Raw genomic sequence first — 27,685 nt, 5'->3', positions numbered from 1 at the left:
TGGGCTGAAGTCAGGATGACTTTTGAGCCAGTTTGATATCTTTCTAGATTCTTGGAATACATATTTAAAAATTTCCTTCCAAAGAAAACTTAACTTTTCATTCTGTTTACTCCTATCTTGAAAACGGGGATTTGGAACATTTAGATAAGGAGATTCTTTCCCACTGTCGAGAATCTTCACTGCCCTCTTCAATACTGTGAATTGCTCCTGAAACATTTTAATGGCCCAAGAGCCTGTTAAATATTAAGAACAAACCAGGAAAAATATATATGATATCCCACATGTAATCAGGAAACCAAAGGTGGTGGTGGGGGGATGCACTTGTTTGAACAGTGCAAAACACCCTAGGAACAGGTATATGTGGAATCATATAATTGTAGAGGTGGAAGGGACCCCAAAGGGCCAAGTCTGTAGGTGTATGTTAGCAATCAAGCATACAAAAGAGGTTTTGCATGGAGAGGTATTGCAGTGGTGATTGGTGAACTATAAAAGGGAGCCAGGCAGTGTTCCAGCCAAAGAGAGCCACTCTGAAGTCTTGATTTCAATGGGAAAGAGTTAAGTGTGTTCTGATCTGTCCATGAAATCAGCAAGTGTTAATATGGTCTGGATTGTTGGGTTGCCTGTACCCAGACCACCCTGCCCACACACTTGAGATCTGCATTGAAGGCCCTCTTGGTGTGCCCACCCCCAGGACAGTGTGGTGAGTGGCCTTTTCCCTATAGCTTTGGAATGCCATCCCTGTAGACCAGTGGTTCCAAAGTGGGGGGTGCCACCCCGTGCAGGGCGGTGGGAATCGCTATGGGGGACACTAAGAGGCAAGGGGGTAGCATAGGTCGTTGTTACCCCTGCACCTCTTTAGACCTCCAGCCCTCTTAATTGCAAAAACATGAAGTGAGTAGGATTCTTTCTACCGCAACAATTCCTTTGTGGTCTCTAACAAATAAAATGTGTGTTAAAAGCCAGCAACCTTTAGTAAGCAGTGGACAAAAACGAGTAGGCAGTTTCGACAAATAAAGCTGTGCTTCTTTTATTAAATATTTTACAACCATAGCTTAGAAATCTAGAAGGAAACAATCTCTTTATCAGCTTTTATGTGCAAGAGAAATTGACAACAAAGAGCTTAAACTTGTACTCACAGAACAAACAAGCACAACGGGACTCGACACGAACAACAGCAACATTATTTTTTTTTAATGATCACGTATCAGCAGGAAAAATCTATTTCTTCCAGTTTAAAGATAAGGACAGTGATTTCCACTGACTAAGGGAAGAGAGATCTTCTACTTACTTTTAGGTTCAATGAAAAATACTCAAGAGCAGACCACAGACACAATTAAAGCTTCTTAAACCGGCAGTTAAAGCGAATAAACACTTTGTTTAAAAAAGTGGCCCAGCTTTCTTTTCTACATGTCCCACTCGGAAAACCTTCTATAACGTTTGAACGAAACCTTGCTTCAAAAAATCTCTATCACATACTCTTTCTGTCCCCTAAGCAAGGATGGCTCTCTTCTTTCACAGAAAGATGTGGTTCAGCTAGCAGTTGATGTATTCCTTGGTGGCCAGATCTGCTGTCCCTGTGGATGAGCCAGCACTTTCAGCCGGCCAGACAGCATTTTCCAGTGCACACAGGATCACATGATTTCACTTGGGGGTAGCCATCCATGCACTTCCCTTGGCAATGCTTGGGCTCAGACTATTCTGTTTTTCCCTCCTGAAATCAGTGCAGGCTGCTCTTTGCACCAGGGTCAGCGCTACCCACAGCACAGTATGCCTAGTTTTTAAAAAACGCCCTAAGGTATTGCCAGACCTATTTGCCACCTGTTAAAATTTCATTTCAGATTGCCCTTCCTCTGTTCCTTCTGCCCATTTTACTCTACATACAAACTTCCTTCTATGCTGGACTATGTGTAAATACAACCAAATCAGTTTTGATTCATATAGCTTTCCATGGCTCAGAAGGAGCCCAATACTTTAAAGAACACCTTCCTCCCACACATGCCTGCCAAGATCCTGAGGTCAGCATAAGAGCCCCTTCTCTGTGTACCCCACCAGCAGCTGTCCAGAGAGCAGCTGTCCAGAAAACAGGCCTTTTCAGTAGGCCTATCTATGGAAATCTCTCCCTAGGGAGACACCTGGTACTGACATCAGGGGTGTAGCAAAGGGAGTGCAGTAGGTGTGGTCTACCCCACTGAGGGGGGTGACAAAATGGTGGGCGGCACTCACTGCAGGGCCTGCAGAGTGCCCAGGCCACGCGTCTCTCCTGGGAGTGATGCCGTGGCCTGAGCACCTACAGCCTCCGTGCTGCCCCAAACAGTCTGCCTGCTACCTCCTCCTCAGCTGTAGGGTGGCTGAGTGGGAGGAGACAGACTCCTTGGAGGCCCCACGGTGTCCCTGTGGCCAGCTTGCTCCGCCCCTGTGGATGACTGGCTCCGCCCCTGGGCGCAGCGCACACATGTCGCCCCAGGAGCCTGATCGGCTTCCTCCACCGCTGACTGACATTGATATTTTTTGCCTCCAGGCAAAGATGTTCCTTTCCCCCCAGTTATCTGGGAAGCACCCCCTTCTTTGGTGGCTTTTTTCTTGTGGTCAGACCTATGTTGGAGGGAGAGGGAGAGGGATTGTTTTCATGGTCTGATTACCTTGTGTTGTGTATCTGTTTTAAACTATTAGTACTGCATATTATTTTTGTTGCTGTTAGTTGTAAGACATTTTAAGAGCTTTGTGAAAAATGACTAGTAAGTTCAAATAAATAATAATAACAACAACGACCAGTAACTTTGATGCATCAAAACACAGCTGGGGAGGGAGGGACCTTGAGACAGGACCTCATGAAGTAGCCAGAGTTGTAGAAAGTTGTAAATGACCCCAGCATCCCTTATAAAGAAATCCGCCGAAGAAATTTTCAAGTTGGCGGTGCTGACAAGGGGAGATTTGGAGGTTACCACATTTTTCTGTGTATATGACTAGGTTTTTTTCCTTTAAAATAATGTCACAAATTAGGGGGCATCTTATACATGGATACATCTCCCCCCATTTTCTTAAATCTGAGTCCTCCAGAATAGGGGGCGCCTTATACATGGGGGCGTCTTACAAACGGAAAAATACGGTAAGTGAAAATCCTGTGGATGAAAGGAGGGCTATTCTGAGACATTTGTCCATTCTTTCAAAAGAACATTGCAAGAAAGAAATAATGTTCACATGAAGCACATGAGTCAAGGCAAGATGAAATGGAGATGGCATAAGTATGATCAACAAGCCAGGCGAAGCCTGCCAAGCCTGGGATACCTTGAGAGCTTCAGTAGGTCTTCCCTAAGAAGAAAGCAGCCAGCTGACCAAACCAAACTTAGCAGACCAGTAGCTTTCTTGCTTTGTCCCATACTTGGCCATATCACATAACTATTTCCACACGGCCTTGGGCGTCATGCCCAAGTTAAACACACAAACAATGAGAATTCAGAAATGAAGGGGGGGGGGGATGAAATGAAATGTTTTTCTTTCGAGTTTCACCTAACAAAGTGATGAAAAGCAAAACAAAAAACAGCCAGGATTTCTTTTTGTTGTACTTTTTTTTTCAATGTAATTGAAAGGGTCTCCTCAGCGTCCTTGTAGGCTTGCCATGACGTTTGCATGGAGCTGAAACAACAACAACAAAAATCCTTTTGAGTGACTCTGCTCCTGTCTGCTCACCCCTCTGTGCAAACTGGCATCTTCAGCAGAAAGCAGCAGGATGAAGCTTTGCATGTGTGGAGTGCGGCTTCATGTTAGCAGCCATCTGTTCCCGTCTTTTCTTCTGGGCAGGGAAAGCACACACACACAGAGGCCAAGGGAAAAGCGACAAATGACCACACTGACAGCCACTTGACACCAGCCCATGAAAACGAATATCTTCACATCTCAGCTAAGCATTTTAGAGGCACTTTCACAGGACTATCCTCCCTATGCGGAAAGAAAGCACAAAAATGCGCAAGGTGCAGGTGCTCTGCTCCTAGACAATGGTTTCTTCTGGAAACATTCGACCGCTGTGCTTCTTGGGCGGGGCGCTGGGGCGGGGCTGGCTTCTAAGCCACTCTGCCCTGTTCCGCAGAAGCTCACTCTCCACCGATTCTGCTCTCATCATGCAGTATTCCTTAGAGCTTTCCTGGTTGAAGTACTCCCGGACGGTGTTGCGGATGGAGGTCGGGAGAAAGACGCGGAGGTTGTGGCCGAGTGTGCTCCGCTGGACCCTGGTGTGCCACCCTTCCTGCTCAGCTGGGTCCCCTGGGACTTCCATGAGGGGAACACTTTCAGGGATCTCCACCTGGGGTGACTGGCTCACTGATTCATGGTGGTATCTCCTTGAGGCAGACTGGAGGACCAAAGGAGTGTTTTGCCCGTAGAACACTGTCTGCGGAATATGAATTTTCATGCTCTGCAGATTCTTGGCTGTCTCCTCCTTGTTTTGCCCTACAGGAGATGCTGTTGGATAGCTCGTTTTAGGTGCCATGAATACGGTTATCTTGGTGCGCTTCAGGCTTTCTTGGCCATGATGCGAAGCTTTGGGACGACTGATCTCAATGTGCTTCACAGATTTCTCCCTTTGCACTTGCGGTGCTGGCAGAGAAGGGCTCTCGGTATTAGGGAAATGACCTCTGAAGTCTGTCTTCACAGGAGTGCGTCCGAACATCTCAGCAGCTCCTGCCTCTTTCCTCTCTTCGTCCCAGTTGTCCTCACGAAACGGGCTACCTACAGGTATGAAGACCCTCGATGACACTCTGCTGCTGCAGCTTGGCTCTTGGTCATCCACCTGTCTCCCGCAGCAAGCGCCCACATTGCAAGGGCCCAGTGGCAAAGGGGAGGTCAAGGGCTTGTGCCACTCCTTCAAGGATCTCTCTGCCATCTTAGGGGACAAGCCGTGGTGCTTGGTAGACGTCTCAAATGTAAATGACGGGGTGGAGGCTTCAGTGGGGCTGAAGGTAGATGACTCGGAGCAGTACGAGAAAGCACTCTCCAAGGAGCTCAGCGAGGAGGCAGATGTGGTGGTTGATGAAAGGCTGGAGAAGCTAGACGTGTTAGACAGGCACGACTTCAGAGGGTCAAGCTTCTTGGGCATGCTGGTGCTTGGGTAGGCCCCCCAGAAACTCTGCTTTCCTTTGCTCGGACCAGGGTTCAGCCCTTCATCTATGATCTTCTGGCTCTCCATCTGCAGTTGCTGGAGCCTGCGGACGTAATCACTATGGCTGTGCATGATGGTGGCATCACAACTGGATTGCCGGGCCACTGGCTCGTGGTCCTCAACAGAAAGTTGAGAGCTCAGGCAAACGCTGGGCTCTGAAGAGCACCGATTCCTTGAGGGCCCCAGTGAGCAGACTGGGCAGTGTGAGCAAAAGGATCCCTGCTCTCTCAGGAAGTCGCAGCTGTTGGAACTGGTGTGCCCAGCTTTGCTCTGATAGCAGGCAGTGATCTCGCTAAACAAATCCCAGTCCTCTTGATCCTCATTGAGCATCAGTCCATCAAATGGGCTGAAGAGGCCCTCACCGCCTGCTTCCCGCACATAATGCTGATTTGCCCTTCCTTGGTAGGAGGGAGCACTTTCCATCTCATCTGAGGAATCAATGAGCTGGCCTGTGGGGATAAGAGGAAGCCACATCAAGATAAATGTGCACCTGCTGTGCTCCTCAGGAATGCAAAGTGTGTGTGTGTGTGGTTTTTATTTCCAGCACCAACACACAAGTGTCAAAATGCCAGCCCTATTTTAACCCCATTTAATTTGGATTTCAACCCCATTTTAATTTGGATTTGAGGAAAATTCAGTACAGTGGTGCCCCGCAAGACGAATACCTCGCAAGACGAAAAACCCGCTAGACGAAAGGGTTTTCCGTTTCTCGATGCGTTTCGCAAGATGAATTTCCCTATGGGCTTGCTTCGCAAGACGAAAACGTCTTGCGATTTTTTTCGCTTTCCCCCCTTTTTCTAAGCTGCTAAGCCGCTAATAGCCTTTTAGCCGCTAAGCCGCTAAGCCTTTAATAGCCGCTAAACCGCTAATAGCGCTAATCCGCTAATAGGGTTGCTTCGCAAGACGAAAAAACCGCTAGACAAAGAGACTCGCGGAACAGATTCTTTTCGTCTTGCGAGGCACCACTGTAAAGAAAACCTGTTGCCAACAACCCATTTATAGTATCTCAGCTGTTCACAGTATTAAGAGCCCATCTGGGAGCACCTAATAACACAAAAAACAGCCCTGTTGGATCAGGCCAAATGACCCATCCAGTCCAGCATCCTGTTCTTACAGCGGCCAGCAGATGGGAAACCCACAAGCAGAAGAGCCCTCTCCCCACACCTTGTGGTTTCCAGCAACTGGTATTCAGAAGCATTTACTGCCTCCGGCTGTGGCAGCAGAGCATAGCCATCATGGCAGGTTGCCATCGATAACCTTGTCCTCCATGAATCCCCCTTCCTTAGGTCCACTGAAATAAATGGGACAAGTTAGGTTTTTTTGGGAGGTGGGGATTAATGGGAAAATCAGCTCTGCCACAGATTGGTGCCCTTCTCCTTCTCTCTCTTTTCTCCACCAATCTAGATGGCTTTTAAAAAGGATTTGACAAAGTCATGGAGGATAGAGCCATCAATGGCTACTAGCCACAATGGCTATATTCTGCCTCTACAGTGCCTCAGGTCTTGCTTGCTGGTTTCCCACAGGCACCTGGCTGGCCACTGTGAGAACAGGATGCTGGAGTGACTGGAGGAATCCTGTGGGCATAGCCAGTCAGGTGATTCTTTCTACTTTGAAATCCCCGGCCCCTTTCTATTCCATTCTGGGATGTAATCCATCATTAGCATCCTGAAAAGGCGGGGATATTAAATGAACAGACTACCGTATTTTTCGCCCTATAAGATGCACTTTTTCCCCTCCAAAAATGAAGGGGAAATGTGGGTGCGTCTTATGGGGCGAATGCAGGCTTTCGCTGAAGCCTGGAGAGCGAGAGCGGTAGGTGCGCACCGACCCCTCTCGCTCTCCAGGCTTCGCGGACCTCTCCTCAAGCAGCGGGAACGCTCCCGCTGCTTGGGGAGAGTTGCCGGCATCCCGAAGCCTGCGCGCGCTGATCTCAGCGCATCCAGGCTTCGCGGATCTCTCCTCAAGCAGCGGGAACGTTCCCGCTGCTTGGGGAGAGTTGCCGGCATCCCGAAGCCTGCGCGCGCTGATCTCAGCACGTCCAGGCTTCGCGGATCTCTCCACAAGCAGCGGGAACGTTCCTGCTGCTTGGGGAGAGTTGCCGGCATCCCGAAGCCTGCGCGCGCTGATCTCAGCGCGTCCAGGCTTCGCGGACCTTTTCTCAAGCAGCGGGAGATACCGCTGGGCTCCCACGGCTTGCAGAGAGCTGCCTGTTTGGGGGCTGGGGTCGGGGGAAGCTCGGGCTGCCCCAGCCCCACACCTGGGGGGAAAATAATTTTTTCCCCTTTATTTCCCCCCCAAAAAACTAGGTGCATCTTATGGGACGGTGCGTCCTATAGGGCGAAAAATACGGTATGTATCTCAGCCATGGTCTTACCTAGGAAGGCACCCGCACTCTTGGACTTCTCTTTCTCTGACTGTTGGAACAGTGTAGCAATGTCTCCTCCAAAAATTTCAGCTGAATTTTCAATCAGGAACTGCACCAGCCTGGCCACCTGTATGAAAGGGAGCAGTTGCCAAGGTAATATCTATTACTCTATGATTCTATTAAGTGGAGGACACCAGCTCTGGATGCTGTTCATGTGGCTAATTCCAACAACATGGTACTTGTCTGTTAGTTATTATGTATAATTATTCCAGTCTCTATTCTACTGTGCGATTAAGAGCTGAAGCACACAATCAGCAAACAAACCCATTTTGTCTCTGTGCAGGGGAAATTTGCATTAGATGTGAACAGAGGAGCAGCAGGGCTGGCCCGAGACATTTTGGTGTCTAAGGGCTTGTCCACATTTTCGCTTGTCCTGTGCCTGGAAAACACAGCCCCAAGTGGTTTTTCGTTTGTCCTGCCACTTCCCCTTGGAAAACCCACTGTTTACTGCCAAATCAGAACAATCATCAATCTGCAGAAATGCTTTTTGATGTTTGTTCTGATTCAGCGGTAAGGAGCAGGTTTTCCTGGGGGAAAGTGGCAGGACAAGTGGAAGTGTGGATGAGCCAGGAGACAAAGGACAAGACTGCTTTGCTTGGTGGAACTGGCACTGTTACAGGTGCCACGTAATACCCACTCTGCATTGGTAAGAACTCAAATCTTTTAGTGTGGCAGCACCCGCACTTTGGAACTCCCTGCCTATTGGCATCAGGCAGGTGCCTTCACTGTTCTGTTTTCAGCACCTGCTAAAATCTTTCTTGTTTAGACAAGCTTAGACATTTAGAAAGCGGATGTCTATTGTAATTTTAACTTCCTGAAAGTTTTAAATTGTTGATGCCACTTTTTCTTATTGATAATTTTATTGATTTATCTTTTCTTTGTAACCCGTTCTGAGGTTTTGATTTTTTTAAATAATCAAGTGCTGTATAAATTATATGAATAAGATATACGAATGAGACCAGCAGTGAATCTTATACATTAACACTGGGACCAGGACATTGTGCCCGAGGGCATGAGGCTTGCTTAGGGCATGCAGCAGGACAAGATCTGTGCTATATCCAGCTCTGCCCTTTTACACTCACCCAAACCCACTTAGTTTTATTTATTTCATAAAATTTATATACTGCTTGATCGTCAAAAACCTCAAAGCGGTTTACTGAAAGAATAAACAGTAAGATTATTAGTAAAACAATTAAAAGATTCAGAAAATCCAGACCAGCAATCAACTAAAAACACATCAGCATTCTAAATATTTGGGTAAAGGTAAAGGTAGCCCTGACCGTTAGGTCCAGTCTCAGGTGACTCTGGGGTTGCATGCTCATCTTGCTCTATAGGCCAAGGGAGCCGGCGTCTGTCCGCAGACAGCTTCCGGGTTATGGAGCCAGCATGACTAAGCCGCTTCTGGCGAACCAGAACAGCACACGGAAACGCCGTTTACCTTCCTGCTGGAACCTTACTTTCCAATTGGCAAGCCCTAGGCTCTGTGGTTTAGACCACAGAGCCACCTGCATCCCAAATATCTGTCTAGGCTTGCCTAAATGAAAATGTTTTTAGCAGGCACCAAAAAGAGTGCAGTGAGGGCGTCTGACTGATGTCAATAGGCAGGGAGTTCTGAAGTGCAGGTGCTACCACATTAAAAGATTGAGTTCTTACAAATGTGGAACAAGTATTATGTAGCACCTGTAACAGAGCCGGTTCCGCAGATTGAAGTGGTCAAAGTGAGCATGTATGGGGTGATCTCACAGGTAAACTGATCCTAAACACCTTTATATACAGTAACACCTTGAACCTGGCCCTGCAGCAAATCGACAATCAGTGTGCATCTCTGAGCAGAGATGTTATATGCTGACAAGATATCACTCCTGTCAGCAATTGTGCTACAGCATTCTGCAAAGGGAAGTCCCACATAGAGTGCATTGCAGTAATCCAGTTTTGAAGTAACCAGTGCATGAGCTACTGTGGTCAGTACTGTCATACCATATCACAAATATCCTCTGGACATGATGACCAAAGCAATTTGGGCCAGGGTTAGCATCATGCAACTGCTAGCTCTGTGTTCCAGCTCTGAGAAAAGGGACTACAAACTTAACAAGGATTTGGGAAGTCTAATCAGAGTTCAGAGTGTCTGAGCCAAAGGGAAAAGCCAACGAAAGGGATGTGGGTAAAAACCCAGAAGCAGAGAAGGCTGTTACCTTCTTTGTGGATTTGCTTTCCTCCTCAGGACCTGTTGGGCTGGGAAGCCACAGCATGTTGGGGGCGATGCAGAGGGCCAAGTTGTAGGCGTTCATTTGATTCTCTGTCGAATTTTGCGCAATGTGATGTAAAACTCCAAATAGGTGTCTGAGCAAAATGAGGTTTGCTTCTGGGAGCTGATTCACTAAGCTGCAAAAAAAGGAAGAGAAACGAGAATGAAGAACATCAGCTCAGACCGCAGGCAAAAGGGGAGAATCGGCTCCCTGGAGGAGGGTCCACATCTGATGGGATTTTCGTGGCATAGTAACTACTACTCTGCACAGCCAAAACATACCCTAAATGTACTTGTGCCTCAAATTTGCACATCAACTGAGAAAGGAAAAGCAAGCATTCAACATTTGCAGGAAATTTTGCTACGTTAATTTTGAATGCAACATTAGAATTCTTAACAAGGATTATTATTTTTTAATCCTTTGGACATGCTGCTTGGGTTTGATTTTGGCAACTGCATGTTGGACTAAAGTTTTATCATTTCCCCCGAGAAAGTGTAAGTATCCAGTCCAGGGCAGCTGGCAGCACAACTGAGAAGCAGGGTTCCTGCAAATGATACCTTATCTCAGCTGACTCCATAGCAGGACTTGAGCCTTGAATGCTTCTGCATTTCTAATTCTACTCCAAATTATGAGCCTGTTATTATGCTCATGTATAAAGCCCATGGAAAGCCATCAACTGCTGAATGAAGAGCAGCTGGCATAAATCGGAAGAGTGGCTTCCAACCTGTGTTCCAGGAAATATTGGAAGCTTGCTTGTTGATAGATCACATTTCCAAATCTGCCTTTCCTCGACTGCACTCAAGAGTGGTAGGCAAGGCTCTTCCCTTGCAATTCTATCCTCACAACCACTCTGTGAGTTTAGGGACACAGGAAGGCGCCATGTGGCTCAGTATAGCCTACACTGGCTGGCAGTGGCCCTCCAGGGATTCAGGCAGAGGTTTTTCCCATCGTTTCCTTCTCTCCCTCCCCGATCCTCTTAAGTGGAGAAACCATGGATTGAATCTTGGATCTTCTGCTGGCAAACCTTGTGGTCTCTTGCTGAGCCCTTCCCTTAAAGTCAGGCTAAGAGAAATTAGCCAGGGTCCACAAATGTTCCCCCCCCCCACTACATGGATCAAGTAATTTTCCATCCCCTTGCCATTTTGAGGAGGGGGCATGCTTGAAATTCTCCTTAAAATAAGAGCATCTTACTAGAATGTAGCGTATGGCACTATTTTTTCTAAAGGATCCCACATGGCAGTTGGAATGGGAGACTGAGTAGTAGTAGATATTCATTACCCAGGGTTATCAAAGCAGACAGACTGCCCCAGTAGCAAACCTTTTGAGTGCTTCAATCTTATGTGCTCGGCTTTCCTTATCCATGGCTTCCATCCACAGCCCGTGCATGTCTGAGGATAGAACACTGTCAGGTATATTGCGTAGGAAATCCTATATTAAATACAGACATGCAGAGTGATTTGGTTAGTCATGCAGAGAGCAACTGAGTCGATTTTGAGATTTATTCTACAATGAAGCACAAAAGCCCTGATTTTGTGAGTGTGTGTCAAAAACCACACAGTTTAAGGTAGGGGTGGGAAAAGTCTATTTATCCCTCACCGTATGGCCCAAATCTGATAGGCTAGGGCTTCCCAAAGTTGGGTCTCCAGATGTTAACCACAACTCCCATCATTATTAGCTAGGACAGGCATGGCCAAACTTGGTCCTCCAGATGTTTTGAGACTACAATTCCCATCATCCCTGACCACTGGTCCTGTTAGCTAGGGATGACGGGAGTTGTAGTCCCAAAACAGCTGGAGGGCCAAGTTTGGCCATGCCAGAGCTAGGAGGACCAGTGGTCTGGGATGATGGGAATTGTAGTCCAAAACAGCTGGAGACTCAAGTTTGGGAAACCCTGTGATAGGCAGATGTGGACACCCACCAGTCAACCACCTAGCATCACAATGACACCAGGTGACCGCTGGAATGTTTTGCAATGGGCTCAAAGCCCTGACAAGTATTTGCTCATTCAATCCCCGCAGGTGCTGCCAACCAGCTGACCGGCAGTGTCTGGAATCCCCTTTCGGCATGAGCACAAAATGGACCCTGTGCACTTCAGTCTGATGGCATTGTGCACAGTGCTGTGCAGATAGAAGCATATTGCTCAATGCTGCTCTACCACACTTGGTTTCATTTTCCAGGGCTTCTCAGAATCCACCTGTAAGAAGCCCAGAACACCACAATACTAGAAACCTCACTGTTTGCAAGAAAACCTATTGGGCAAAATTAACATCATCAGTATCTCCATAAAGCACAGTTTGCACTATCATGGGAGCAAGGAGGGTCAATTTTTTTACTAATCGCCATGAAGAATGACATGTTGAATGCCTCTAATCTTTCTGCACAGATTGCCAGTCCTTAACCCTTCACACTTCTCTACTGTTATCTAAATTAGTTGACATGCCTGGATGTTAGTATGGGATGACTCAAAACTGCTGTTGCCCATAGGCTGAGAGGGTTATATGACACCACTTGCCATCAATTCTGAATTAAAGGCCCTCCCTTTAGTTGAAATTCCTGAATTGCAGGGGGTTGGACTTGATGGCCATTGGGGTCCTTTCCAACTCTTGATTCTATGATTCCCCCACTTAAGCCACTGCAGCAGATCCTTGTTAGTCAGCACAGCAAAACTTGAGGTCTTTAAAGTACTACCAATATGGTCCAACTTACTGTAATAACTCCAGCTGCCACAAAGACAGATTCACCATCCACTTGGACATCATCTCCAGAGTTGAGTTTTTCTTTCAGTTCCTTGCAAGTCTTGGCATTAGCTGAGCGCCTGAAGATGCCCCTTGTGGTGGGGCCCTCATGGTACAGGAGTTGCAGGATATCCTGGGGTTGTGTGGAAGTGAACAATGTCAGTTATATGATCACTAAGGGCAATTATTATAATTTGCATTTTGGACAATCAGGTTAAGCTCTCATTCATGACAGAGGGAATATTCGTGTTGTTGCTGTTAATTACCCATCCTTCACCAGCAGGTCCCAGGGCAGGTTGCAATTTAAAATTCAGTACAGTGGAACCTCGGTTTTCGAATGTAATCCATTCTGGAAGACCTTTCAGCCTCTGAAATGTTTGAAAACCGAGGTGCAAAACGCGGTCTACAATTTCAGCGGAGAAAACTGAAAAAACTTCAGCAGAAGCCGTTCGACTTCCAAGGTGTGTTCAAAAACAGAAGCCATTACTTCCTGGTTTTCGGTGTTCAAAAACCAAAACGTTCAGCTTCTGAGATGCTCAGAAAACCGACGTTCCACTGTACAGTGGTACCTCGATTTTTTAACATAATCAGTTGCGGAAGACCGTTTGAATTCTGAAATGTTCAAAAACTGAAAACTCAGTAGCCGACAACTAGGCCTCAGGATCTTGCACTCAGCGGAAGCTGCATGGCATGTTCGACTTCCGAGGCGTGTTTGGAAACCGAAGCTTTTACATCCGGGTTTACAGCATTTGAAAACTGAACTGTTTGTCAACAGAGATGTTCGAAAACTGAGGTACCATCTGTATTATAAACAGTTATAGAGTCATAGATATGAAAGGGGTCCTAAGGGTCCTCTAGTCCAACTCCCTTTGTATTTGATTTTCTTCAGTAATGTTTATCCTGGGTTATTTTATTTGATGTTTTAATGTGTTGTAAACTGCTTTGAGATTTTTTTCTTAGAAATATAAAGCAGTATAGAAATGAAATTATTATTGTTGTTGTTGTTGTTATTGTTATTGTTGTTGTTGTTGTTACTAACAACCATAACAAACCACTCTGGGAATTGTCACTATGTGAGGGGAACAGGGGTCTCTTAATAACCACTGTTCTGTAGTAGTAGACCAGGATCTGGTTCAAATCCCCACATGGCTATGAAACCCACTCACAGTGTGACCTTGAGCCAGTTGCTGCCTCTGTCAGCCTAACCATCCTCACAGTTGATGTGGGGATTAAATGAGGAAGGGGAGAGCCATGTATGCCACCTTGAGCTCTTTGCAGAAAAAGGTGGGGCATAAATGCAAACAACAACAACAAACTCTAAGTGCCAACCACCACAACCTCTAAGCGCCCTTAACAAACTACAGGTACGAGGATGCTTTGGGGGAAAGCCATGACTGTTTGAAATGGTATGATACTGCTTTAAATGTATAGTGCAGACAGGGCCCAAGCCACCTTCACAGCCTTCTTCCCATGCATCTAAATATGCACTGACACAGTGAACAAAAGAGTAAAGAAGCTATTCTGCAGAGGCACCCAAACAACATCCCTGGGTCCCCATCTTACCATAATTGGCTTGGGGAGGTTTCCATCAGGACACAATGATTCCAGGGACAGGCCAAAAAGCTTCCTCGAGGTGGTCGGAGACTGTGATACTGTGCTGCCAGTTGGGGTGCTGGTGCTTCGGCGGAGTGCCCAATCGATCAAAGATTTCTTCCTCTTGGTGTGCTTCTGTACCTTTTCTGAAAGCACAAATGCACCTCAGGTTTCAGGGTGTTCCCTTTCTAAGGCAAGGTTGATGAGGTACAAACTGGGTACCAGGCAGGCAATTCGGAGCAATTAAGAAGTGAGACTGCTGATCTTCCATGAACTTCCAAATGTCCTCTCCTTCCCCTGCTGTCCATCCTGGCTGAGAAAGCCTTTTCTCCTTGCCCATAATATCTGAGAGGTATTGCTTTCTAATAAAGCAGAATGATGGGCAGCTATTAGAAATGAGGCAGGGAGGTCTCTAAGATCCTTATGCAGAGAGATAGAACTGTTTTGTGAACTACTGGAATGCATTATATAGAAATGAGGGACTAGAAAGATATTCGCTTGCGGGAGGGGTGTTCAGTCCTCCCACCCCCAAAACAGCAGCAACTCATTTCGCTGATTGAATCTTCTAGTTCCTGAAGCAGTTATTAGCCTCCACTAGGGAAGGAGGACAAACTGCCAACCTCTGCCTTCCCCCTTTATCCTTTTCCTGCTCCTCAACTATCTCCATTAACAATATTTGGTGATTTGATAAACCAATATGGTGTTTAATAACATTTGACAATTTGATTGCCTTAATAAGATAAACAAACATTTGCCCAGAGTTCAAACAGTTGCATCTGAATTTACTGGATTCCTAATTAGTGAGAAAATTCATGTTGGTACTAAATTTGTAGCCACAATTAAAACAGTAGGTCACAAGCTGAGATCCCTGAAGGTCTTGCCAGCAATTTGGGACTATTTTCTTACCTCTCTGCAGATGCTCTGGAGCCTGGTGTCTGAGTTTCAGGATGAACTGGCATTGCCTATCCCTGGGGAGCTGGTCCAGGATGGAATTTCCATAATAATCAGTGAACAGCATTCTGTTGTCTGTATCTTGTGGCTGGTGCATGGAGTCTTCGAGGCAGCTGAGAATAATGCTGAAGGGTTGCTCATGGCCTGTTGCAACGACAAGAGGTGTTAGCTTCTGAAAACAGTCAAGGCGCTAGCCCTGACCATGCTTAAACCAGCTGGACTTACGAAATTAAATGCATTGAAAGAACTTGCCTGTCACGACGAGGGATAGAAAGACCTTTCTACAGTGGTACCTCGGGTTACATACGCTTCAGGTTACAGACTCTGCTAACCCAGAAATAGTACCTTGGGTTAAGAACTTTGCTTCAGGATGAGAATAGAAATCGTGCTCCAGTGGTGCGGCGGCAGCAGGAGGCCCCATAAGCTAAAGTGGTGCTTCAGGTTAAGAACAGTTTCAGGTTAAGAACGGACCTCCAGAACGAATTAAGTCCTTAACCCGAGGTACCACTGTATTTCAGAACTCTCAGTTTCTCATTTTTATAATCTTAAACTTAATTCTCTGAATATCTGCAGCAATTTGCAATTAAAAAAAAGTCCTTACAAAAATTATTTAGCATTTTATTGCAGATTTCCCCTAATACATGCATTTTTGTATGCAGTTTTAGGTACACATTTCTTGCAAGCAACTTCTAGCATGTTGTATGATATTTTCACCATATATTCCATTTTTATGCATGCTCTCTCCTAATACAGTGGTTCCGGTTTGTGGACATTTTTCAGAAGCTGAACGTCTGATGCAGCTTACGTGGCTTCTGACTGAGTGCAAGAAGCTCCTGCAGCCAATTGGAAGCCGCGCCTTGGTTTTCGAACAGTTCCGGGAGCCAAACGGACTTCCAGAATGGATTAAGTTCAACAACCAAGGTATCAATGTATATGCATTTTTGTAAACACAGTTTGGTTGGAAAACCACACCTCAAAATTTGGACATGTACAGATTTCTAAGGAAGGTCCCATGCTTTCGTTCCTATATTGTTTAGGAAAGTGAGAATTTGACAATTTCCCTTCAAATGAGAACAAAGGGCTTATTATGTGTTATAAGAATTTTAAGGTCTTAGATATATAATAAATGTTCATAAATGTACCAAGCAAGGACATACCATATTTTTTGCTCTATAAGACTCACTTTTTCCCTCCTAAAAAGTAAGGGGAAATGTGTGTGCGTCTTATGGAGTGAATGCAGGCTGCGCAGCTATCACAGAAGCCAGAACAGCAAGGGGGATTGCTGCTTTCGCTGCACAGCGATCCCTCTTGCTGTTCTGGCTTCTGAGATTCAGAATATTTTTTTTCTTGTTTTCCTCCTCCAAAAACTAGGTGCGTCTTGTGGTCTGGTGCGTCTTATAGAGCGAAAAATACGGTACATAAATATATAAACCACATGTCTGCAGCAGCACAGAAATACAGCCCTGAAATCATTTTGACTCCCAAACTGACCAAATGTTTCTCTGCAAGGAGGGTGAGGGTGAAGGAACCTTCCCATTGTCTTGGGAATTAAGTGATTACCATCTCAAAAAAATGGCCAGACTACCACAGATAAGGCGTTATCAGATAACCTGGCAGACAGGAGATAAACAAAGCACTCAGAATTCTGTTGTAGACTGCCTTTTCTATGAAGTAGGTATGATGTATCTGGGGGGTGGTCTTGGTCTACACCCCTTCTGTGATGTATGCATGATGTTTCTGGTTGTGGTCTTGAGCTCCAGGGCAGGGAATTTCAAAATGTCTATATAAGCGGAGGCACACCTTTGTTCTGGGTCCTCCTCCACTCTCCTGTGTGTGAAGGGAGCACCCTGTTGCAACAGCATTAATAATGATCAGGCTTACTAGATGCTTTGCTTCTCAATATTCTCTGGTCGGCCTCTGTTATTTTCTCCTACCGATGGAGAACCTACAAAGGACTCTATAAGGGCTCTTGTGTACCCCATAAGGGAACAAGACCAGATTTTGTTTACAACATATGCACACTTTTCTTTTACCCCCCTCTTTCCAGGTACAGGTCTGTGCTTAAAAGCTCCATGTCCAAACATTGGGGGCTTTTTGCCCTGGAGTTTCCCTCCATCCCTCACTCTTTAGTGCTCATTCAGAGGAATCAGGTTTTCTGCAGATTGCCATTTGCTCCAATTCATATTTAAAGAGCAGATTTTCGAAGAAACAATGGAAGAGGACTGGAAAAAGTTTAAAGACTATTTACAAAAACAGTTTAAGTTGTATGAATGTTAAGAAATTGCGCGATCTAGAAAAATATGGTTCCAGTAAATTTATGGTAAACTTAAGTTACAATTAATTGACAATAATTATTTTAAGCTAAGAAATTTAACATTTGAGAAGTACAAAATAAGGTATGACACAAGGTAACTATTTGCTGATAATTTTTATTGCCGAGAACGCAGGGTAAGGGAGATGCAAGGAAGTCCAATAAGTTATATAAAAAAAATTATGAAAAGCTTTGTTTTTCTTTTTCTTTCTTTTTCTTATGTATAATGTTGGTGTATTTGTGTGTTTAATATGTGTTTTTCTGTTTTATGTTTGAAAACTTAATAAAATATTTATTAAAAAAAATAAAATAAAGAGCAGATTTTCACTGGGAACACTCCAGGGCAAAAAGAAGGGCACTCAGACACAGAGCCTAGAAAGAGTAGATGAAAGATAAGTGTGGATAAGCCCTGAATCTAATTTATCCTCCAGTCCCTAGTCAAGACTCAGATCCACAGTGGGTCACTGACTGGCCTGGGGGTGTCAGTTGGAGAAGAATCCTGTGCCCACCAACCACATCTAGCTAAAGGAAGAAAGTGTGGAAATATCCTTCACACCAGACATGGGATCATCCCTTACCTGTAAAGGAAGTAATACAGCATGGCAGGTCTATTCCTCACACTAGACTTTGATCTAATTTTCATTGGTGAAATTTTGTGGGGTGGGGAGGATCCCTGTGGGCTACACAGTAGGATATAAACAAACAAACCTTAAGCCCATCACAGATGTGACATGGTTAGCCATCCAAAGGAAAGGGAATCTGAAGGAGGAGGAGGAGGGTGGAAGGGGGCTCTGACCCCAAATCTGCTGAGCCTGCTTTAAAAGGCTTTGACATCTCCCACAGCCCAAGAGAAGCAACAGTGAAAGGGTTTTGGCTCCTCTGAAAGAAGTTAACTGAAAAGTCTCAAGGAAAAGGCTGCTCTTGTCAACATTCCCAAGCAGCCTTCATCAAAAGTTCTGCTCTCATTTTAGTCCCATTTTGACCAGAAAGCCCAACCCTAAATACGATACTGTCATTATGTCACATTTAATAATAGAAATTGTTATGAAACACTATGGGAAAAAGTTGAAAAGACATGCCCTGTACTCTCAGCCAAAGTAAATACTCTGTGTAATGTTATTTGTACATCTAAACTTGCATCATTTTCTGATATGTGCCAATGGCAAAAAAATCCAAAACACTTTTTGCCTTCATAGGGCATTTATTATTATTATTATTATTATTATTATTATTATTATTATTATTGAATAATTTAAAGGAAAATATTGTGTTGATCTTAATTTCCTGCTGCCTATTTCTGAAATCACTCCCTGTTACCAGTCATTTAGCCTCAGTTCAAACCCAAGCATTTATTTAGGCTCCTTAAAGGCAGCGCAAAGCTGTTTAGGAGCTAAATGGATTAATTTATTCTTTTACCAAGAAAAACAGCAACATCTGAATAGACAGCACACTATGTATAGAATGTTCCATTGTATCTATTTCAGAAATCCATTGAACTAGGATACAATGTTTAACACAATGAAGCAGAAGCTGCCAGCCATGTGTGAAGTAGCCGTGACAAATTCTATGCTAGGGATCATTAGGAAACAAATTGAAAATAAAACTGCCTGCATCACAACGCTGTTATACAAACTGATAGCGTGAGCACATTTGGATTACAGTGTCTTTAGTTCTGGTTGCCTCCCCTCAAAAGGGTATCGCAGAGTTGGAAAAGGTTCAGAATAGGGCAACCAAAATGATCAAAGGGATGTAGCAACTATCCTATGAAAAAGGTTGCAGCATTCAGGACTTTTTAATTTAGAGAAAAGGCAAGTAAGAAGCGACATGATAGAAGTTTATAAAATGATGCATGGAATGGAGAAAATGGATAGAGAAAAGCCCCCCTTCTCTCATAACATTAGAACTTGTGGATGTCCATTGACGCAGAAAGTTGGAAGATAAAGTTGACGGATAAAGAGGACATTTTCACGCAGCGCGGAGTTAAACTATGGAACTCACTCCCACTGGAGGCAGTGATGGCCAACAACTTAGATGGTTTTAAAAGAAGATCAGCCAAATTCATAGGAGGAGATGGTTATCAATGACTACCGGGCATCATGGCTATGCTCTCTCTGTGTGGTTGGAAGCAGCAAATGCTTTTGAGTACCACATACTGGAAACCGAAAGAGGAGAGGGAGCTGTTGTGCTTGGGTCCTGCCAATGTGAGATGGGCCATTGGTCTGATCCAGCAGGCTCTTATGTCCTTACAAACTCCATCTGAATTAACTACCAGCCTATCGTACTTGAAATAATATCCTGAAATATCAGCTGGAATTCTTTAACAGGAGAAATAAACAAGCTGAAGATTCCACGCTCATAATGGGAAGATGGATGTTTGCTTATTTAAACAGGAGTAGTTGATTAAGGGAAACAGCATTTTTCCTCCCACAGCATCTCTGAAGGCATTGTTTTCCTTGCAAGTTTGAATTTCATAGCTCTTGTCTAAGTTGGTGTGGGAAGCATGGTGTTAAAGATTTGGGTTGGGTGAGCTAAACCCTAGAAATTAATAAATGGTAGGATTTTGATTATTTGGGATGTGAAGGGAGAAATACAAGCTGCAAAGGAATTCCTGAGTTAGCCAATGCAAAACAACCTGGCCAAGATAGGGCTATTAAAAACAATACAATGCTGTTGAGGGCCATTGGCAGTACAAGAAAACTGACCTTCCCCTTGCTCTGACGTGTGAACAGAGTCTGGGATTTGGAAGGTTGTCAGCGTAACTGGGTGTGAGGTGACAGGAAAAGAGGGTTGTTTAGCAAGGTTTGCTGGGAAGAAGAAGGGGAGAGAAGAAAGACTGGGATCCATCTTGGGCAGGTGGCTGAAGGCTGGCTGGGAGAGATGCCTTGTACTTCAGGGCTGCACTGCTATGGGAGACAAGTTCTGCTTCAGATGACCATGCCTTAAGTTCTGGACTCCCTCCATACAGACTGAAGGTGTAAATAGGTGAATAAACCATTTTTCTCAAAGCTATTACAGTCTCTGCCATGTCTCAATTTTCCAAAGGACCACAGACCCTGGGTGAGAGCCTGGAACCCCTTGGAGTCTTGTAGAACATGGGGGGTGGCACCTAACCTTTATAACCATATGATGTTTGGGTTGCTTTAGGCAGAAGGTTTGAATCTGATTCTTCTTTCACTCAGGGCTTGTCCATACTTCTGTTTGTCCTGGATTCCCTTCTACTTGTCCCATGGTTTCTGGGCATGGGTCCTAGAGGTTCTTCGTTTACCCTGCCATTTCCCTGGAAAACCTGATGTTTACCACTGAATCCGAACTCATGTCAATCTGCAGAAAACCCTGATGGACTTTTACTCCGACTGAGTGGTAAACAGCAGGTTTTCCCAGGAAAAGCAGCAGGGCAAACACACAGAAAGCCTGGGACAAATGGAAGTGTGGGAGAGCCTTCATTCAGAAAGGGTCTGGTTCTCCCTGATGTGGCAAACCTGTATTTGGCTGTAGTCCTTTAGACTGCAAGTGGGAGATCACATGGTGTAATGATGATACAGAACAATTCCTGCCACTTCCCAGAGGAAGAGTTGGTGGTGGTGGTGATTCTTTACTGGGGGCAGGACAGAGGCAGTAGTGTATGGAGGTAACAGGAGGGTAGGTCCCGAACCAGTGGTTCAAGTTACAATAAAGGACATTCCAAACAGTTACACTACAGGACATTCTGACTTTTCTGCCAGTAAGAGCTGCTTGGAAGTGGAACAGACTCTCCTTTGAAAGTGGTGGGCTCTCCTTCCTTGACCATTTCGAAGCAGAGGTTGGATGGCCATCTGTCATGTATGATTTTGCACGTTCTTAGACAGGAAGGCAAACATGGCACAGGTGTTGCAGTTCACTGTTTGTGTCTCTTAGTCATAAATATGCTGTGAGATGGAATTCAGGCTTCCCCCTCAAACTCCTCCACTAAATGCCCTCACAAACACCCCTGTTTATACAAGTCCTGGCCATAAGAGCTTCACCTGCTGTATTTTGGTTTGAGTCCAACCCTCTGGAGCTGCAGAAAACAAGCTTGCTCCATCTTCCATGTGACAGCTCTTCAGATATTTGAAAAGGGGGATCATATCACCTCTCCATCTTCTCTTCTCTAGGCTGAACATACCCAGCTCCCTCAACTGTTCCTCATAAGGCTTAGATTCCAGAACCTCGATCATCTTGGTTGCCCTTCTCTGCACATGTTCCGGCTTATAAACATCCTTCTTAAATTGTGGTGCCCAGAATTAGACACGGTATTCCAAGTGTGGTCTGACCAAGGCAAAACAGAGCAGGACTATTACTTCCCTTGATCTGGACACTCAACTTCTGCTGATGTAACCTAGAATTGAATTAGGGTTGTTGTGTTTTGTTTTTTTGCTGCTGCATTACACTGCCTCACAGAGTGCAATGTCCTGGATGATAAAAGGAACAACAATTTCACTCCACAGAAATGAAAGGGTAAGATGCCACTCACATCAGAAGGACTTACAAATATTCATTTTGACATTAATTAATACTGAATTATCTATGTTCACTCAAGAAAGCAAGAGCTCTTACCGATAAGTGGGTAAGCATTATTGTCCCTTCCTGGTATTACCCAAAGGAGATAGTCTCTTGGCCGGCCCTGTGGATTGAAAAACAGAAAGAAATGAGGTGGCAGAATGAAGGACTGGAGAAGCTGGGAAAAGGGGATGCAAAACAACAGAAGGGGATACCAGGCAATGAAGCCCAGGCAGCAGGTGGTGAAGGGAGGATCAGGAAATGCAGGGCTGCAAACCTGATGGAATACAACAGAGTGACCAGCATGTCTGACATTCAGAGGAAGCGGAACAGAACAGCTGAGGAAAGGGGAAGGCAGTCAGACAGAAAGAAGTCAAAGCTGAAACTTTACAGGAGCCTCCCCCAATCTGGTGCCCTCCAGATGTTTTGGACTACAACTTCCATCAGCCCCAACCAGCACAGCCATGCATCTGGACAGCAGCGGCTTACATAAGAACATAAGAAGAGCCTGCTGGAGCAGGCAAATGGCCCATCTAGTACCATCTTCTTCTCACAGTGGCCAACCAGATGCATCAGTGGGAGGCCTGCAAGAGGAACCCAAGAGCAAGAGGACTTTCCCCTCCTGTAGTTTCAAGCAACTGGTACTCAGAAGCGTTACGGCCTCTGACAGTGGAGGCAGAGCACAGCCATCATGGCTAGCAGGCAGCGGTAGCCTCCTCCTCCTTCTCCACAAATTTGTCTAATGCTCTTTTAAAGCCATCTAGGTTGGAAATGGATGCAATATCCACACAAAAGACTTGAAAAGCATGCGAGTCAGGCCAATGAACATGTCTTGAGTCATTATATACATGGCACATTTTAGTACACCACAGTCTAATTATAAACTAGTATATTTTGCCTAGGTGGCAAGGGATGAGGCCAGTGGCTTTCAAACTCTTCTTTTCTCAAGGAACCCCTGTACATTATTGAGGGATTCTGGGACATGCTCCAGAGCAAAAGGTTTGACCACGAGTTACAGCCACTTGCTCTGTATAAACTGAGAATTCACCCTTGTGCCTCCCAGACTGCCCTCCTTAGCAGTGGCAAAGTTTAGGTGTGATTTGGAAAGCAGGGGGAGAGAGTTTTAGGGAATCTTAACTGACATTACCAATTTCCTCATGGAGGAATGCTTGCAAAGCCACAGAAATCAATGGCTTTGTCTACAACTTGCAACACAAGCATTCATGTGAATATGTTGGTCATAAAAGAACCAATCTGTATTTTACAACCCTACAGTTGACATAATTATGTATTTATTAAAATCATGCATCTTCACTTTTAGTGCTTATTTTCCACTCCTTCTCAGAACCCAGTATACCCCCCAAAAATAAAATGCATACACAGTAAGTCTAGATAAATAATATCCTGTTCATTAATACCTCCTTAATTTTTTTAAAATGTAGAATGCAAAAGCATGTGGCCCAGATCCCTTCTCCAGTCTATTTGCTTCTTGGGCATGAGTGGATCCCTTGCCTCAGTTACACTTAGGAAAGCTCAAGTGACTTCATCTTCCCACCCCCTGCCTCACACCTAGTAAAAATAATAATGCAGTACTGCTGAGCCATTTCTAAAAGGAAATACATTTTGCACTTACAGGAAGTCCCAGCTTCTCAGTGGTCCTCTTGATGACATGCTCTGCTGTTTCTACATTGGAGACGATTATTGCAGTGCTCTTGACACAAAGAATAAAAAACACATTTAGGTTCTGCTCAGGTAACATAGAGCCTTAAAACCACTGTAGATTGAAAATCAAGACTAAGCACTGCCACATACGGCGGTACTGAAGAACAGGACCAACCTAATAGGCCAGGCTATTTTCCCCACTGTTACTCACAGAGGAGCTGTGGTCACCGTCCATCAACAAAATCTGCATGGGTATGCTTTTGGGATACTCAGCCTGCTTCACTTCATTGATGTGCCTGTAATTCATAAATTTACCATTAAGAAAATAAACCACAAGGTGTATAGTTACTGGGGCATGCAGAGAAAGGCACTAAAAACACTGCTACAGACCATTTTGGGGAGACTAACGTTTTTGGGGTGGGGTTGATTTCACTCAAGGATCTCCATGCCATTTAAGTCCTGTGCACACTCAGTAGCTCCCTTCAGAGGTTCTAACACAGGGGTGGAGAACCTCATGCCCCGAGGACCCCACTCAGCCCACGACACCTCTCCTCAGGTTGTACCCCTCAGAGCAGTCCTGGCTGGAATGTGGTCCTGGGGCCATGATAATGCTTTACACATGTGTGGGTATGTGGGTATGTTCAAGACCTCTGATTTCTGTTTGCCAGGAATGTAACCTACTGCACAAAGGTAAAGCCCCACCCTCTTTCATCTCTGGCCACGCCCAGCCCTGGCATGCAGCTACCCACACAGCAGGAGTGTAGCTTTCAGGCTGAAAATGGTTCCTGATTCCTGTTTTAATGGGTGCATGTTAGTCTAGGGTGCTGCCTGTCACTGCAATGCCACCCTTCCCATGTGTTTCCTATGTGGCAGTAGCTAAAAAGATGTCCTCCTAATATTGTGGAACTACAACTCCCATCTTCCCCGGGGGCTGATGAGCCTGCTTTGCAGGCTGCAGGACGTTGGCTATCCTTGTGAATGAACACCTGAATAGTGGCTAAATGGGATCAAAGTGGAACACTGATAAAGTATAAGACAGTACTCTCTGAGGCACACTATAGACCCAACACATTCCCTCCTCCCTCTTCCAGTTGGCCTATCTATCTATCTATCTATCTATCTATCTATCTATCTATCTATAACTTGTGTACCCAATTCTTCAGTCAAAAAGGTTCCCACAGCAGCTTACATTCAAAACAGCCTGCAGGCTTACAACCTAAAGACCAAAAAGCATGACATACAAGGAAAAAGGGATGGGGAGGGAAGAAGAAAATTAAATTTCAAGCTCAGTATTGATTTCTAAACAGTTGGAACAGTTCAGGGGCAGTAGGTGCCTGATGGATCTGGGCTTTTGGCAAAGCTGATGGAATGAGCCTTCTGCTTCCCATTTCTCCCACTGAGTCAGCCTGAGGGAATGGCAGTTGCCCTCAGGTGCCAAGCTGAGAGGAGATGAGGCCTGATGAGGCTGGCCTGCCACAATGGAACTGATGGAGGTAGCCCTGCTTCTAGCCTGCTTTTGTGGGGAGCAGGCAGCAACCATGGCAAGGGCCACTAGATGCCACAGGCAGGCCACCATGGCACAATGCCACTCCTACCTTTACGCCACATGGCATCCTTGCTGCAGACAAAAAGAATGCAACTCTTACCACAGCAGTGTTGACATCCACCTGTCCTTCACTTCAGGTGATCTGAAAATGAGTAGTAAACACAATGGTAAGAAAGCATCAAAAGTCCTCTGGCTGCAACAGGGGCGGGGAACAACTGTGGCCTCAAGGGCCAACTGTGGCCCTTGGGACTCTCTCTATGCTATTCCCCCTCCAGAGGCCCCACCCCTTGCCAGGCCCTGCTCCTCAAGTGCTTTTGCGTGGGTGATAATGTGATAATGTCTCAGAAGTTGAGATGTGTGAGAAAAGTCTGCTAGATTAGGCCAATGGTCCATCTAGTCCATCATTCTCTTCTCACAGTGGCCCTCCAGTTCCCTGTGGGGGACAAGCAGACAGGATTTGAGAACAATAGCACTCTCCCCCTCCTGTGGTTTCCATGACAGCATAAGAAGAGCCTGCTGGATCAGGCCAAAGGGGGCCCATCTAGGCCTGCATCCTACTCTCACAGAGACCAACCAGGTGCTCATTGTGGGAAACCCTTGAGCAAAACCCAAGCAGAGGAGCACTCAAGTTCTTCCTGAGGTTTCCAGCAACTGGTTTTCAGAAGCATTACTTCCTCCAACCATGGAAGCAGAGCTTGGCCATCATGGCTAGCAGTCACTGATAGACTTATTCTCTATGAATAGAAACCTCCTCCATAGAAATCTCTGTCTTGTCTGGCTGGATTGTAGCCTTCCATATGAAGGGTAAAAGTCACATTCATTGCTCCATCCACTTTTGCCTCTAGCCCTGCCTGCCAGTGGCATGTGGCCCCCAGAAGATGATCCAGAGAATAATGTGGCTCTCAGGCTGGGGAAGTTTCCCCCCTTTCTTTGTTACCACTGCCATAGATGATATACAGAACTATAAATCACTGTCCCTTCTGACAAAGGCCCAGTACAAAAGCACAGCCCCTTCCTGTTCTATTTTAGTAAAATAATTTTCTTGTGCTGCTGAGCTCAATTTCCTGGCGAAGCGAAGCAAGGCTCTGATAAGGGGGCGGAGAGCAAGTGCCTTGTTCTGACGTTTGAAGCAAACATCTTTTTCACGTTGGGCTATGGCCTCTAATTAATATCTTGCTTTGTCTGCTTTCCTTGCCTTGCAATTCTTAGAAACTATTTCCCTGCAATGACGTGAGAGATACAGAACCTGTACCAAGGTTTGCCCAAACATATATTGGCTGTAAAAAGCAAATGCCAAGAGTCGTCATTCTTCTAGTCAGGTATCCTGCAATGCGCGGCAGAGCAGAGACTCCCCAATAGCCTGAATGGCCAATAGGAAATTATTTCCTGGATGAGATGAGGAAAGAAATTTTACATTTTTAGCTTCAATCAGGAAGATATTGAGGGGGGCATAGGGCAAATGTCAGCCAACCTTGTTTGCTGAAGCAGGAATAAAGGGCTGATCCACACCATATATTTAATGCATATATTTAAACATGACCCTCACCAAATACCATGGGAACGGTAGTTCTTAACTGTGTGTAGCTATGAGTGGGAAAACTACAACTCCCATGAGTCTGTGGGGGGAAGCCATTGGCTTTAAATATATGGTGTGGATGTGATGGAATAGTGACTTAATGAATTAAAGGCACCGTATTTTTTCGCTCCATGAGACGCACCTGACCATAAGACGCACCCAGTTTTTAGAGGGGGAATGCAAGGAAAAAAATATTCTTTAAAGGGAGCGCTGAGCAGAGCCTCCCACCTGCATTCGCTCCATAACACACACACATTTCCCCTTACTTTTTAGGAGGGAAAAAGTGCGTCTTATGGAGCGAAAAATATGGTATTTATTTTCTACATTAAGAACATTAGAGCTATGAAGCTGGATCAGGCCAATGGCCCATTTATAGTCCAGCATCCTGTTCTCTTAGCAGCCAGGTGCCTGTGGAAAACCAGCAAGCAGGACCTGAGCACAAGAGCAACTCTCCACCCCTGTGTTTCCAGCAACTGGTATTCAGAGCCATACTGCCTCTGACCCTGGAGGAACAGCACAGCCATTGTGAGTAGTGCCTTTGTTTGTCAAATCCTCTATGAAGGTGTCTAAACCCCTTTTAAAGCCATCAAAGTTGGTGGCAATGACTCCATTTTGTGGTAACAAATCCCACAGTATAGCTATGTGAAGAATTAGTATGTAAAGGAGGGAATGTTGTCTATTTTCAGATAACAGACACTCTCAGCTGGGTGCAGCTTTCCCTCATCAACACCCAACAGAAGATGTAGTCAAACCACATCTGGAGGGATACAGGCTGGGGGGGGGGAATTACAGAGCATGTATACTTTGTGCATTTCTGTTATGAAATTAGCCATGAAATGGACAAATAGGCACAATCATTTCAAAGGTCAAATGGCTACAGGAATCGCATCACAAAGGGGAAAAGAGAAAGAAAGAGCAAGTATGACCCCCAAATATTTCACAAATGAGAAATCATAAATTGACACATAAAGTT

At 45.2% G+C, this 27,685-nt stretch overlaps 1 protein-coding gene across 13 annotated transcripts in view; it reads right to left on the bottom strand.

The window, feature by feature from the left end:
• Positions 1–1,001: 1,001 nt before the first annotated feature.
• The window catches only part of LOC310698169 (rho GTPase-activating protein 20-like), a 96,143-nt gene continuing 69,459 nt past the window's right edge, over positions 1,002–27,685 (bottom strand). For 12 of the 13 annotated variants that reach the window (XM_083484991.1, XM_083484985.1, XM_083484992.1 and 9 more), the window contains 11 exons: positions 25,237–25,278; positions 23,802–23,886; positions 23,562–23,639; positions 21,986–22,052; positions 15,058–15,246; positions 14,122–14,297; positions 12,530–12,691; positions 11,142–11,251; positions 9,770–9,959; positions 7,527–7,644; positions 1,002–5,601 (listed from right to left, as the gene is read on the bottom strand). In XM_083484991.1, the coding sequence (XP_083341117.1) occupies positions 3,986–5,601; positions 7,527–7,644; positions 9,770–9,959; positions 11,142–11,251; positions 12,530–12,691; positions 14,122–14,297; positions 15,058–15,246; positions 21,986–22,052; positions 23,562–23,639; positions 23,802–23,886; positions 25,237–25,278 (2,833 nt within the window). In that variant the 3' untranslated portion in view covers positions 1,002–3,985. The other variant, XM_083484984.1, reaches the window with a different exon arrangement.

Source organism: Podarcis liolepis (assembly GCF_965112155.1).
Source record: "Podarcis liolepis genome assembly, chromosome: Z".
Lineage (NCBI taxonomy): Eukaryota > Metazoa > Chordata > Lepidosauria > Squamata > Lacertidae > Podarcis > Podarcis liolepis.
Note: the sequence above shows the minus strand (reverse complement) of the source record. Positions and strands in the feature narration are given on the sequence as shown.